We start from the raw sequence: 15,008 nt of genomic DNA on the forward strand, positions 1-15,008 counted from the left end.
ATTTAAAATCAACCTCATTATTATAAGTAGCAGTATTTATCACTGATGGTTTATTGATTTCTCCACATTCACTGTGGATATTAGAGAGTCTCAGGCTGTTGCACCACCAGAATAAATGTTGGTAATATTTGTTTCTGCAACGGCCAATCTGTTGCAACTTTACATTTCTTTATGTTCAGTTTTCAATTTAATGGTGTGCTCCAGTTCGGTTTAGGCACAAAAACCACTCAGAGTTTGGAAAACATCACGTTTTGTCTTAAAATAACTGGTTCTGTTGCCGGTTCCCGACGCCTCATTAAATATATCCAGTGGTTGCACATGTTGAATCTTCAACAGTGGTTAACTGGAGGTTATATGAAAGGAATTGTAGAATATATATACCAATATTTTATTCTGGCGACTGGGCTGAGGAAAATGTAAATGTTGTAAAAAATAATGCAAATTAATTCAGTCCAGTTGGTGATTAAACTGACACTTAACCAGTCACTAACGTCTGTCAGCGGCACCTTTGAAGAACAGACGTGATTACACTTCAAAGATCTTTCACTCTGAGCTTTCTTTATGTTGGAGCAACATTAAAGTGACTATAGAAAGCTCGAGGTTCATTTACTTATCATCCTACACCAGCTCTGTGATGAAATAAGAGTTATAGTAACTTAAAATAGAAGTATTTAATGGCGAGGTGCTGTTGATGAGACCTTGTGACTAACGAAGCTGCTCTGTCCTCAGATGATACTTCTGAATCTCTCTGCAGCAGGATGAACACATTAAGGCTGTGGTGGGTGTTTTAGTGTCCGTTGGACTGTGCACACCTCACAGATATCATGATGCTCAGGAAACAAAATCTTATAATGTCACTTGGTTACGTAACATCAGAGCAAAATGTTAATCATAAAAAGCAATAAACTCCAAGTTATCAGGGCACGGAATTAACTCTTCCAGTACAGTCACTCCTTCCCTCGACCTTGAGATAAGCGATTTGATATTAAAAAATAAGTGTAGCTATTGATATTCGCTTTGATGATAAACTTTATTTATGCAGCATTTTCCAAAAACAAGTTTACAAAATGCTGCTTGGGCAATAAGAAAGAAAATCCACAGTGTAACGACAGATTAAATCGAGCCAGGTGGAAAAAAGGCAGAGAAAAGGACATAAATAATACAAACTAACTAAAAGCCATCTTTTTAAAATGAGTTGATAAAAGAGGACATGGGTTGATTCTGATGTCTGATTCTCATTGGAAGATCAAGAGGAGGTACACTCTCTACCAAAAACATGAAGAAACTTGACTTTGTCCCTGTTTATATCCTCCAGTCGTCCTGTTTTACACTCAGAGATCAACAGGTCATACATTATGTCTCTTAATGCCACACAGAACTTGTGATAAACACAGTTTATCAATCAATCAATCAATCAATCAATCAATCAAAGATTTATTGTCATTTAGCTGTACCAACAAAAGTACTGCAACAAACATGAGATTACGGATCCCATAACACAAACATAATAAACACACACAATATAAAAAACATAATAATTAAGAACTAAGACTATGACAAGGGCTCATGAAGTGCATCAGCGTGCACGTTCCAGATCAACAGCTCAGCAATCTAACAGCTTGTGGTAGGAAGCCATTGATTAGTCTTTTAGTTCTTTTTGACTCCGGAACTGTTTTCCTGATGGGAGCAGGAAAATAAAGCTCTGATGTTTGTTTAACCTACAAAACAAACATCAGTCCACCTCCTGTGAGCAGCTGGACATGATGACCTCAACAATGATAAAGTGGAAGAGAAAAAAAAAGGATAAATACCATAAAATTTCATATTAACATTAATAATGATGAATAAAGAACATCACATACAACAATGACCAAATCAATAACAGTCAGAAGTCACCAAGATGGGGCGCCGTTCAGCTCAGTTGGTAGAGCAGGCGTCCCATGTGCTGAGGCTTTGTCCTCGCTGCGGCCGCCCCGGGTCGAGTCCCGGCCCGAGCTCCCTTTGCTGCGTGTCTCTCCCCTCTCTCTCATCCCGTTTCCTGTCATATCATCAGCTGTACTGTCAATAATGCCGATAAAAGGCCAAAAAACAAAAACAAAAAGTGATCCAGATATCCTCCAGTTCCTTCCTGCATCCTGCAGGACCAAAAACAAACTTAAAACACAGGTTGTATTTAGAGCTGCACAACTAATCAATGAAGGAGATCAGTATCATGACAACAACTTCTGATTGATTAACAGATCACATATTCAGATGTTTTTTGATGACCAGTAACAATGTTTGTTTTTATTCGATTGCCGATAAATAAATACTTTTTCAGAATGTGCGTCTTTGGCTCTGATGCAGCATGTAATCTGAAAATAAGTAACCGAAGTTGTTCAAGTAAATGTAGTGAAAAAAAAGAACAATATTTGTCTCCAAAATGGAAATATTAAGTTGCAGAAATTGGAAATCCTCAAGTGCACTCAAAGTACCTCAACAGTGTTCTTGAATACAGAACTTGAGTAAATGTATTTGTTTTTTTAATGCACATTTAAAGCTGTTGGACGGCAGCAGCACATCTGACTCTCTCTGCTCTTGAACACCTGCAGCTTTACAACTTCATTCAGTCCATATAAAAAATTGCAGTTCACCAGTGCGGCACAGTCACACCTTCCTGTTCCAGACTGATCAGCTTCTCCATTGATTACCAGACACAGCTGGTTGAGGAATCACATCATGGAGGTCAAACTGTTGGTTTGTGTTGTTGTGGCTTTAGCAGTTACAGGTGAGTGCTGTTAATATCGTCTCAGTACAGAAACAGTGTTTAAATCTGATTTATTTAGTCTTCATCATGAAAAGACGTCTGAATCATGTATGAATCAGAATGTAGCCTTCTGTTCAACCAAGTACTACTCTATAGTCGGTCTTTTGTGTTTTCAGCTGTAAATAATCGTCTTTTCTACTAGACGTTGTCTTGTATGAAGGTTGTGTTCAGCACATGGATAATTATACTCCTTTCAGTTCTATTAAAATCAACATTATTAGAAATATTGAAAATTGAAGTCAGAATTGTAAGAAAAAAGTGTGAATTATGCGTTTGAATCAGAATTATGATGAGTAAGTTGGAATTTTGAGTAAAAGGTTAGTTATGAGTTTAAATTCAGAATTTAGTGAAAATCAAAACTTTAAGCTTTAAACCACTTTTCTAACAACTTTTTCTGAAATGTTTTTTTCCGAGTAATGACACATATGAAAAGATTTTGAATTTCAAATTTATACCACGTTTTAATCTTTGTCTTTCCCACAGGAAGCAACGCACAGTCAGGTGGTGAGTTACGTTCTCTTACTTCAGTTTCTCTGTTTAAAGGTTTAAAACAGTCCAGGTTTGAATAATGTGCAGCAGGTTTTAGCTGCAGTAGTTTGAGAGTGAAGTACTTCTTATTTCTACACAGAAGTTGGTTAAAGGGTCACAAAATCTGTGTGAGACACTCAGGACGAGTCTTCATAACGTTGATGATCAGATGACACAATACCTCTAAAACTGACTTTATGTTAGCTCCTGCTCTGCTTCAAGCAGATGCTAACTTGCTAACATTAGCTCACACATTTTGTTTGATAAAGCTGCTTTCCGTACATTTATCACCTCCTTAACGAGAGTGAGATGAGAAGATTAATATCAATCATGTTACGTATAGAGCTGGAGGCAGGAGAGGATTAGCTTAGCTTAGCATAAAGAATGGAAGCAGGGGGAAACAGCTAGCCTGACTCTGTTCTAACCCTAAAAACACACTCTTGCCTTTTCTTTATTCCATTCTATTGCACTATTCTCACCCCGGAAGTCAACCCAGCCTAACTCGGCCCGGTTGACTTCTTGTATGTTGAGGACTGAGGAGTGTGAATTCTGTGCCGAGCTCCCGGCACTATGTAATTGCATCTTCTTTTTTATCTATTTTCCTCATTTGCACTAAATTGTCTCCTGTTTTTGTTGTACTGTTGTTCTTATGTGCGGTGTCCTTGAGTGCTTTGAAAAGCGCCTTCAAATAAAATGCATTATTATTATTATGATCATTATTATTATTATTATAATTATGATCATTATTATTATCAAAACAAGAAACATGACTGACCTGCAGCCCTGACATGAACTCTGACTGTCTCTCTCCAGTTTGTGGCCAGGCACCGCTCAACGTCAACCCCAGGATCGTAGGGGGGCACACTGCTGTCGCAGGGGCCTGGCCCTGGCAGGTCAGTCTGCAGTATTCGGGCCACCATCGGTGTGGAGGCTCCCTGATCAACGACCAGTGGGTCCTGACTGCTGCTCAGTGTGTGATCGGGTGAGCTCTGATCCTGTCACATGACTCAGCACCTCACCTGTCTGAAAACAGGGAGCTACTGACAAAAACACTCACCATGTTTGTGTTCATGCTAACAGTCAAATAGCATCACAGATGTTTGCAGAAATTCTTGTTGCAGCATAGAAAAGGAAAAAAAAGACCACTGAAGACATTTAAATTATTTCTACTAAACAAGTGACACAGATCCTATACACATCTTTGCTTTTTCTTTAATTTCTTTAGTTTGATTATTATCATGATTGCACAGAGAGGTTTGGTGCACATGGCGTGAGAGTCTCAGTTTTCTAGCGTGGTTGTGTGTGAGCAGTTATCTGGTCATCTAACCAACAGAGGTTACGAGTGATAAAGTTTCCTTTGGGTGCCTGTAACCACAAAACAAAATGGTTTTATAGTTTTATCCACTGATAAGGACACAACATCACCATTGACTTAAGAATCTTAAAGTCCTGTAGACTTATCAATAAAACTATTAAATGTTAGGCTGTCTGTCTCAACTCCAAACATCATGTAAAACATTTGACAGTTTTATTGATAAGCCATCTACAGTAACCCCTTGTTAAAATGACAGCAATTGAAGGTTTACATGTCCAGTGTTGTAATATCTTTATCCAAACACATAACTATCAAATCTTGTGGTTTGAAGTTACACCCAGAGGACACTGTATCGCTCCATGACATATCAGTCAGACACACACCCAACAAACAAACACAGTGGTCCATAAAGAAGGCAACAAAATGATGGTAGAGTCAACACACTCAAAGATTCATGTACAGATGGCTACACCTGGTCTGGACAATATGAACCACATGTTCAACAAGTCATAAAGAGGTTTTACTGTAATTATTTTTATTAGTAATCTTATCACTTAATGAGTTACTCTTCAAGTACCCAACATTACCCACCACTGCTGAAAAGACTAACACAGCTGCCATACTTATAATGTTTGCACTTCTGTAACAGTGTTGGACTCATTCTGAACAGTTTACAAGCAGATATCACCTTTCTTATTCCACACACTCTTCTTCATTGTCTGAACCTGGTGCCTACATTACCCACAGTGCAACTCAGCCACTCAGTGACATCATCTTCACACATGCAGTAGTCCTCCCTGTAAACACACGCTGATGTGGAGTGAGCCTTCTGTTCCATTGTGGCTGCTGCTAAGTGACATTTTAAATTAAAGGCTTATTCTGAAGGAAACTAACAACATGAAGAACAATGAACATATAATAGAATGTTGATTGAACATAATTAACAGTCACAGCAGAGTAGAAACATTTAAACATGTTGTCTCTTCTGTTTCTCAGCCTGGCCACATCCAGTTTCAGGGTTATCCTCGGACGTGACGCATTGAACTCCACGAGCCCTGACGAGGCGATCCGCTTCGTGTCCGAGATCATCAGCCATCCATCCTATAATGTTAATACATTAGACAGCGACATAGCCTTGGTGCAGCTCTCTTCAACTGTTACGTTCACAGACTACATCAGGCCGGTGTGTCTGGCAGCGTATGGCAGCGTCTTCGAGCACGGGTCATTCTGCTGGGCCACCGGATGGGGACATATCAAAACTAACAGTAAGAATTTATTCTTAATTTATAAATGTATCGTTCTTAGTGTATGATTGTACAGATTAAATCTTATCAAACTTCTATGCAAGACGACACAAAGATTTAAATCAGTGGCACAAGAAGATAAAGTGATTAAAGAGCACCAACAAAGAAAAACCAGAGGTGGAAGGAGTCCTTAATTTTTCTAGAGCAACAAAGAGAGAAAATCAGAAACTCTCTGCAGATACGAGACACTAACACGCCTTTTCGCCACATTCCAGTCTCCCTCTCTGTCTGTTTACGGCTTCTTACGTCTTTGTTTCGTCTCACGTCTCTGCCGTGCGTGATGTGCTCTGATAGTGATTTCACATGTTGGTCAGAATACATCCTGTTCAAATACAACACAGATTTCTGTGAGGAGAGTAAACAGCTGAAGTAAGAAAGAGACCCTCTGCACTGATCCACCGGGGAAGCTGTGTTATCTGGAGGAATGACGAGCAGCTCAGTCTTCTTCTCTCAGTTTAGCTGTAAAAGTAGAATAGATCCTGCTGGCTGCACAAACCTTGGTGAGACTGCGTATGAACAAAAATGCCAAGATGTCTCTCACCTCTTTAATGCAGACGCCTCACAGTGTCACTCAACCATGACAGCAGACGTCTTCTCTTCTGATCAAATCCTGTCCAATCCTGTTCGTGACGCCAAATTAAGTTGTAGATAAAGTATTCTTCAGGAAAAAATGCAGAGAGGGAAGCTTGTGTGTAGGAAGGAATTTGATTGCAACAGAAATGAAAGTTAGTATGAGTGTACATCCTTTTTATACAGAATCAAACAATAAAGAATTAAATACAGGAAGACATCTGTAGTAGTAGTAGGACTACTAGTCCCAGGGGGCTTAGCTCCCACAATGCAGTGCGTGTAATATGCTCTACCTGGTGTACCGTAAACAGAGATACGTCTCGTAGCAACACATCAGTGTCCCATGTTATTATTATACAACATCTGTTTCTTGTTTATGTACTTAAGTTACACACCTATTTACTGATACATTAATTTGGTCTTAATAATACATTCATACACTATGTCCCCAATATATTCAGTGCTGCAAAAACACAATATCAGCCATCAGGTTCTAAATGGAAGCCAGAAAAACAGTTTGTCAAGAAATAACACATTAAGTAAATAACAGAACTCATACAGAACTCCAGGCACGCCACCATCTGATGTGTTTTCATGGTGCTCTGTGGCTCAGAGGACAAACATATATCAGATCAAATATATCAAATATTTAGAATGTTTTCTTCTTCCTCAGCTGAACTTCCGCACCCAGAGAGGCTGCAGCAGGTGGACCTCCCCATCGTGTCCAACGAAATATGTCACCACTTCTACGGGTTTATCACCGACAACATGATGTGCACCAGTACGAGACACGGAGGAATGGACATCTGCGTGGTGAGTGTGTCTGCAAAACTCTCCCTCAAACCGTCAACACATGTTTAACAGAGCTGCTGATGTCGTCTCCAGTCTGTGTCCACGTTAGTCAGAGTCCCATGATGCTTCAGGGTGACGTGAACAGTTTCACCAAACTGACGACTTCAACACGTGTCTTCTGTTTTGGGAAATGCGTGACATGAAAACTCTTTTATTCAAGTATTTTTATTGGGTTTTGAATTGTAAGCACTTATTAAACAATTAACAAGTCCCCAACAGCAACCCCAACACATACAGTAATACAATGACAATAATAACAACACACAAACGTACATTAAGGAGAAAAAAAGAAAACAACAAAAAACTAACAAACAAACAAACAAACAAACTGACATGTTACAGAGTTACAGATCCTGTGAGTCAGTTATGTCCCAGTGTGTGCAGCAGGGAATTGTAAGTTCAAATAATTCAGAAATGGCTGCCAGACCTCATAAAAAAAGAGTACTGTCTAGAAACCGTATTTCTATATCTCCATGCACCAATCACCCCATACGCTTGGAGAAAAGAGTTAATAGTCTCTGCTGATTCACTAAGTGTTCCCGGTACAGCTCTAGAACGGTCCATAGGGGGTTCTAGAACACAATTTAAATCTCCCCGGAGGATCAATTGGTGACTGTTTAATTCTGGAAGAAGTGAGAAAAAGTCAGTGAAAAATTTTGCAATATCCCAGTTTGGAGCATAAACGCAGGCCAGTACCACTGGTAAATTAAATAAATGTCCTTGAACAATAATAAACCGACCATCTTTATCTTGAATCGTATTTGTTTGTACAAATTGCTCTTCCCTATGGATGAGAATGGCCGCACCACGGCATTTAGCGTTAAATTTGGAGTGTAAAATCTGGGAAAAGCCCCCTCTCTTAATTCTGGAGTGATCCTTATTAAGCAGGTGTGTTTCAGTAAGAATACTATGTCTGTTTGCAGCTTTGATAAATGAGAAAACACCTTACTACGCTTTACTGGGTGGTTAAGCCCTTTGGTGTTCCAATTTGTAAATTTAGTATTTACCTGCCCCGAACCACTAACATTAGGGGTCGCCATATTCTGGTATCTGAGACGACCTGACGGCAGCCTGCCTAGAAACAGCCTGATCATGAAGCCTTTTCACAAGTGACCGATCTCTGTTTATACACTGTGCAATTAAAATCGATAATGAAAAACATGAAAACAATAGAAAACACAAAAACACAGAATCAAACACATCATTCACAAAACCCTGTTGCTGCTTGACTAAATGTAATTAGTTACTTCACCCGTCTGTTTGCTGCTGGTGTAACTGAACCTTGCGCTCTGCAGGGGGATGGAGGCGGCCCATTGGTCAGGAAAGCTGGTGATATTTGGGTTCAGGGCGGAGTTTCGATTTTTGGTAGTGGAGGAGGCTGTGGACTGTCCAACATCCCATCAGGCTACATCCGAGTATCCCAGTACGAGTCGTGGATCAAGAGCCAGATCACCACGAACCGGCCCGGCTTCGTCTTGTCTGGAGCCGCTCAGCTCTCAGCTCCTCTGCTGCTGTCCGTCTCACTGCTCCTCTCCTCGCTCTCTGTCCTCTCATAGGAGGCTTTGTAAGAGATGTCTTTTTATACTTTTGATTGCTTGATTATTGATTACAATTTTCATTACAAAGATAGAAATATGTCCATCATAACACCAAATGAGCCTTCGTTTAATTGTGTCCGGAGCGATGGTGAAAATATATAACAGAAGGGGTAAAGGAGAGGATCTTAGGTTAAACCAGGTATCAAACATAAACTGCGTCATACGTTTTCAAAGACATTCACTTTTCTGCAATAAAATCTCTTGTTGGATGCAAACAGGTTCACTATTCTTTGTCTCTGTGATTGTCACAATTGAGGGAAACTCTGCAGATCTTTAGTTTCAGCGTTGGTACACTGAATATCTTCTCTCATGGCAGCTTTAATACGAGTGACACCTCTCAATACTGTAGGAAACTCTTCTTATCTGTTGCTGCTCAGAGGTGAAGCTGTATTGATGTGAAACACTGATACAGAGGACTTCTTCTAGATGTTTTTTGTCACTCCCTGATGAATATTTAGGATATTATTTTTGAAAAACATTTTCACAACAATAAATACAATCTGTGTATTGTATTAGTCAAGTAGAGTACTTGAGTAAATATACTTGGTTTCATTGCTAATTCCATGCTGTGAAAATACTGTTGTAAGTTAATGTTCTGCATTTGGAGGGTTAATGATGTAAAATTGTTTAGTATTAAAAGTTCTCAATGCAGAAAAATCTCAATAAAAATAAAAAATAATTAAATAAATAGCAAAATTGGAACCAATAAAATGTTTTCTATCTGCTAACAGCTAGTGCATCTGTTCTTATACTGTGTGGTTTCTGTGGGTCGGACACAAAACCTTTTTTACCTTTTTCTTTTTTAGGAGGAGGCAGAAACTGAAGCTTCAACAGTTCTTTTCCAGTTTGTCTATTAAAACATATTTTGTAATCCAACATCTGGATAATTTAACGTTAACCAGAAAAATGAAACCAATAATCACAAAAAAAAAGTTTCTCACCTTTATTGCAAAGTCCAGCAAGGCAGAGATGAAAAAACACATGAATGTGGCAGTTATGATATAAAAGTTCAGTATTTTATAAATGTTTAGCTCAAATACAGTGACAGTGACAACATGTGACATGAAGTGACAGATTTATTTTAAATCGCAGTATTGATCCAGGTGAAAAATATTTACATGGAACGTCTTTAAACATCTGAATCTTTATAACTTATTCAAGACATATTAAGAGACCAAACAGTCCAACAGTCCCAGTGATCAGAGTCCACATGAAGGGCCACTTTAGTCCACCTCCTCGATGGTGGGCCCCTGGGAGCCGGCTCCTGCCTGCGCTCCACAGCTGCCTGCAGGCGTTCCTCCCTGATACAACCTGCTGATGATGGGCTGACACACTTTCTCCAGCTCTTTCTGCCGGTGTTGGTACTCCTCTTTATCAGCCAGCTGGTTGTTCTCCAGCCAGCTGATGGTCTCGTCACACTTCTCAATCAGCTTCTTTTGCTCCTCCTCGCTCAGTTTGCCCTTCAGGTTGTCGTCCTGCACGCTGCTCTTCATGTTGAAGGCGTACGACTCCAGGGAGTTCTTGGCAGCAATTTTATCCCTCTGAAGGTCATCCTCAGCTTTGTATCTGTCGGCGTCCTGCACCATCCTCTCGATCTCTTCTTTGCTCAGACGGCCCTTATCGTTGGTGATGGTGATCTTGTTCTCTTTGCCGGTGCTTTTGTCCACCGCGGAGACGTTCAGGATGCCGTTGGCGTCCACGTCAAAGGTGACTTCGATCTGTGGGACCCCTCGTGGAGCAGGAGGGATTCCCGTCAGCTCAAACTTGCCCAGCAGGTTGTTGTCCTTGGTCATGGCTCTCTCCCCTTCGTAGACCTGGATGAGGACCCCGGGCTGGTTGTCAGAGTAGGTGGTGAACACCTGTGTTTGTTTAGTGGGGATGGTGGTGTTGCGTTTAATCAGGGATGTCATGACTCCTCCAGCTGTCTCGATACCCAGGGACAGAGGCGCCACGTCCAGCAGCAGCAGGTCCTGAACGTTGCCCGAGGTATCGCCTGTGAGGATGGCGGCCTGGACGGCGGCACCGTATGCCACCGCCTCGTCTGGGTTGATGCTCTTGTTGAGCTCCCTGCCGTTGAAGAAATCCTGCAGGAGTTTCTGGATTTTGGGGATTCGGGTGGAGCCTCCGACCAGGACAATGTCGTGGATCTGCGCCTTGTCCATTTTGGCGTCCCTCAGGGCTTTCTCCACCGGCTCCAATGTTCCCCTGAACAGGTCGGAGCACAGCTCCTCAAAGCGAGCCCTGGTGATGGAGGTGTAGAAGTCCACGCCCTCAAACAGGGAGTCGATCTCGATGCTGGCCTGGGAGCTGGACGACAGGGTTCTCTTGGCCCTCTCACAAGCTGTGCGCAGCCTCCTCAAAGCTCTCTTGTTGTGGCTGATGTCCTTCTTGTGTTTCCTCTTGAATTCCTCCACAAAGTGGTTCACCATGCGGTTGTCAAAGTCTTCTCCGCCCAGGTGAGTGTCTCCAGCTGTGGCCTTCACCTCAAAGATGCCGTCCTCGATGGTCAGGATGGACACGTCGAAGGTGCCTCCGCCCAGGTCAAAGATCAGGACGTTACGCTCTGCTGACTTGCCTTTGTCCAGACCGTACGCGATGGCGGCTGCAGTCGGCTCGTTGATGATCCTCAGGACGTTCAGTCCCGCGATGACGCCTGCGTCTTTAGTCGCCTGCCGCTGGGAGTCGTTGAAGTACGCTGGGACTGTGATGACTGCGTTAGACACCTGCTGGCCGAGGTAGGCCTCAGCAATCTCCTTCATCTTCACCAGGACCATGGAGGAGATCTCCTCAGGGTAGAAGGTTTTGTCCTCCCCTTTGTACTCCACCTGAATTTTGGGCTTCCCTCCGTCTCCGACCACCTTGAAGGGCCAGTGCTTCATGTCAGCCTGAACCACCTGATCATCCATCTTTCTTCCAATCAGCCTCTTGGCATCAAACACTGTGTTGCTGGGGTTCAGAGCCACCTGGTTCTTGGCCGCGTCCCCAATCAGCCTCTCGGTGTCAGTGAACGCCACATAGCTGGGGGTGGTCCTGTTGCCCTGGTCGTTGGCGATGATTTCTACTTTTCCGTGCTGGAACACCCCCACACAGGAGTAGGTGGTGCCCAGGTCGATGCCGATCGCTACACCTTTAGCTGGAGCCATCTTGATTGTCTGAAAGACAAAAAAGAGAAGGGAATGTCAGAAAATGAAATACCAAAAGCCATTATTGCTTCTGTAAGAGCATATTCTTTTTAAAATATACACCAGAGCTCTGTCTCAACCCTGGACTTTGGAGTCATAAGCATGGAACATTACTGGTTATTATACCTAAACAAATTATGAATTAATCAATAACATGTTGCCAGTTACAGATGATATATTTCCTATTTCCTCTGTTTGTAATTTTTATGGTCGTATGAAAAAAAATGTTTAGTTTTTTTGTCACTAAAAGTGATGTAGTACCCAACAGCATTGCAAATTGCCAATTATGCTTTAAGTGCAAATGTCAGACATCTGTGCAATTATTTCAATGCTGAATTATTGAGAATAGATTCATGATTGTGTTTAAATAGCTAACTGTCACTTTCAATTCGTCTGACAGGTCTGACAATCAATGCGGGCTACATTTGACAGTTCTTCAGATGTAGTTTGGTGAAATGTTATATTTCTATTCACCTCATTACAACGTGTATTCACAAATTGTAAGCGAAAAAAATGCAATGTGATATAGACTCAAGGCGACACATACTTTACCACATAGCGTATTTTAACACCGATAAATCAAATTCAAACACAAGCAGAAAGCTCCAGCACTAATTCAAACACCCAATGCGTCGTAAATTCACAGTTTTTCTAAAGGATTTTGTTTAACTGTTCATTCGGAGTGAGAAAATAGCGATTTAATCCAACTAAGTTAACAATATTTCTATAATTCGCACATAGTTTTAAGGGTATTTCTTCTTAAATTTAACTGAAGCAGTGTACTTACCTTTGTCAGAAGATGAAGATATGAAGAAAGAAGAAGAAGAAGAAAAAAAACGTTTTTCTTCGGTGGTGTCGCTCCTCTCGTGTTGTGGATGTGTCTGATGCGCTCTTCATCCTCATTTATACTCTTTCTCTTCAGTCTAGTTGTTTCTCGAGCTTTCCGCACACCGTCTGCTCTTGTCCAATCACAGAGCTCAGCGAGAGTTCCCGGCGTGATGACGTAGCCCGGAAGCGTGACTTCGGGAAGTTTCTACAAGCTTCTGGTGGGACGGAGAAACAGCTGCGTCTGGAAACAGTTAAACAAAGTCACTTTGAAGCAAAAATAGAACAAATGGAACAAATACTGCGAGTCTTAGACGAATTGAACAAGAATTGTATGTAACAGATTTATAAACGCAACCAAATAACTGAATACACGAATTAAATAAGCCTTCAAACACTAATGTTCAGAATATTAGGCTTAAATGTTCAATTCGTGCCTGATTAACAAGTTGATTTGATGCCGAATATTTGGTAAGACGTTAATCATGACTCCTAATTAATAAGATGACTTTCACAAGGCTGCATATTATCCATATGACCAAAAGAGCCTAAAATGTATAGTTTTTCAGATGGAGTACTGGTGAGAGGTTAAATTGAAACGAGAAAAAACATTTCTAAGAGGGACAGGGTTTTTTTTTTACATTTTGTTCAACATTAAACCAACAGTAAGCTGCTTACTGGTGTTATAATGTTCCTATTAAACCAGACAACAGTTTAGTATTATAATATTATGCTGTTGTTAGGCTAATTGTAGCTGACACACAGCAGTAAAATAAGGACTATTTCACTGTTTTTATGTAAATTTTACAATGAATTAGTAAATTAAACTTAACACATGATGTGAGGGTGGAGGTCACTGAAATAATTACTACCACCAGGTTTACAGCGTCATTCTTTATTTTACCAGCAGGTGACACCAGAGTAGAGTTTCAGATCCTGCAAAGTTTAGAAATACTTTGAATAATACTTCTGTTGTATAACTCAGGATGTGCAGGAGATCAGAAGTTGCAATCAAACTCCTGCACGCTTTATTACTTGCAAAAGAAAATAAATGTATTTTTTCTCTTACACAATGTGCTGGAGTTTCCTGCAACTGATCAATATTTTTTTTTACCAAAAAGCTTAACCCTCATGTCGTGTTTGTTTCATGTTAAACAATTTTGTGTTCCTGGTCAAAAATGACCGTTCCATTTAAACTCATCATAAAAACTGTATAATACATATATTATCACTACTTGTTGTGTTAGATCTTTTTATCAACTTCAGTTCTTGTGAACATTACAAGTTTTGACTTCTATTTGTTATTTATGGCCTGTGTACCTCACTGATCTGAGCGTATACATCTTGAATTCGAGTTCTAAAAAGCATCATTTCTGGATTACATAGTATATTGTTTATCACAGGCTACTTAGGGTCAAAGTTACCAAGGACATTTGTTTTGAAACCATTTAATTTTTTTATACAGTCACATAAAGTAACACTAGTCGTGTTCCCGGTCAAAGGGTTAGGTGGGTCTCAGGTGGGGATGAAGACCAGGATAAGTTCCCATTCTTTGACCTGAATGTGACAGCAGCCTCAGCATGGCCATCCTCTTCATCACTGGATTCCTCCCCATCAGTTAATTCTTGGTCTGGATTATATTCTGTGTCGTCTTCATCTTCTGACACTTCCTCCTCTAATCCATCCTCACTGTCAGTTTCCTGGCCTCTCTCCTCCTCACCAGTGTGGTGGTGATCACATCAATAGCCTCACTTATGGTATATCGATGTGCTATGGTGCTGCCAGACAATGAACTGTGAGCAAGGCTTCAAAAAAGCATTTATATAGGCTACCAAAGCTGCGAGAAAAGTTCAGTATTATTGAAACAATGTTCCAACACCTTTCTGAGAACAGGTGTTGTTCCCGCGGGAGAGAGACTGTACTGGGCTAAGGTTCCCGTGGTGGTTGCCTGGGAACCAAGGTGTGTGTGTGTGTGTGTGTGTGTGTGTGTGTGTGTGTGTGTGTGTGTGTGTGTGTGTGTGCGTGTGT

The 15,008-nt window shown here is 40.9% G+C and overlaps 2 protein-coding genes across 3 annotated transcripts; one reads left to right on the forward strand and one right to left on the reverse strand.

Annotated features, from left to right (window-relative positions):
• Positions 1-2,623: 2,623 nt before the first annotated feature.
• On the forward strand, positions 2,624-9,701 carry LOC115576241 (prostasin-like). 2 transcript variants are annotated; one of them, XM_030408749.1, is made up of 6 exons: positions 2,624-2,767; positions 3,290-3,310; positions 4,148-4,316; positions 5,646-5,914; positions 7,197-7,336; positions 8,671-9,701. In XM_030408749.1, exons 1-6 carry the CDS (start codon positions 2,719-2,721, stop codon positions 8,929-8,931), a joined length of 909 nt encoding a protein of 302 aa, XP_030264609.1. In that variant the 5' UTR covers positions 2,624-2,718; the 3' UTR covers positions 8,932-9,701. The 2 variants fall into 2 exon arrangements, with proteins under 2 accessions (XP_030264609.1, XP_030264611.1); XM_030408751.1 differs by lacking the exon at positions 3,290-3,310 and having other exon boundaries at positions 2,644-2,767; positions 4,211-4,316.
• A 200-nt stretch (positions 9,702-9,901) lies between these two features.
• LOC115576233 (heat shock 70 kDa protein 1-like) lies at positions 9,902-13,079 on the reverse strand. The gene is made up of 2 exons (XM_030408740.1): positions 12,943-13,079; positions 9,902-12,125 (listed from the first exon to the last, which is right to left on the reverse strand). Exon 2 carries the CDS (start codon positions 12,114-12,116, stop codon positions 10,197-10,199), a length of 1,920 nt encoding a protein of 639 aa, XP_030264600.1. The 5' UTR covers positions 12,117-12,125; positions 12,943-13,079; the 3' UTR covers positions 9,902-10,196.
• Between the last annotated feature and the right edge of the window lie 1,929 nt (positions 13,080-15,008).

Source organism: Sparus aurata, chromosome 23 (assembly GCF_900880675.1).
Source record: "Sparus aurata chromosome 23, fSpaAur1.1, whole genome shotgun sequence".
In the NCBI taxonomy this organism is placed as follows: Eukaryota; Metazoa; Chordata; class Actinopteri; order Spariformes; family Sparidae; genus Sparus; species Sparus aurata.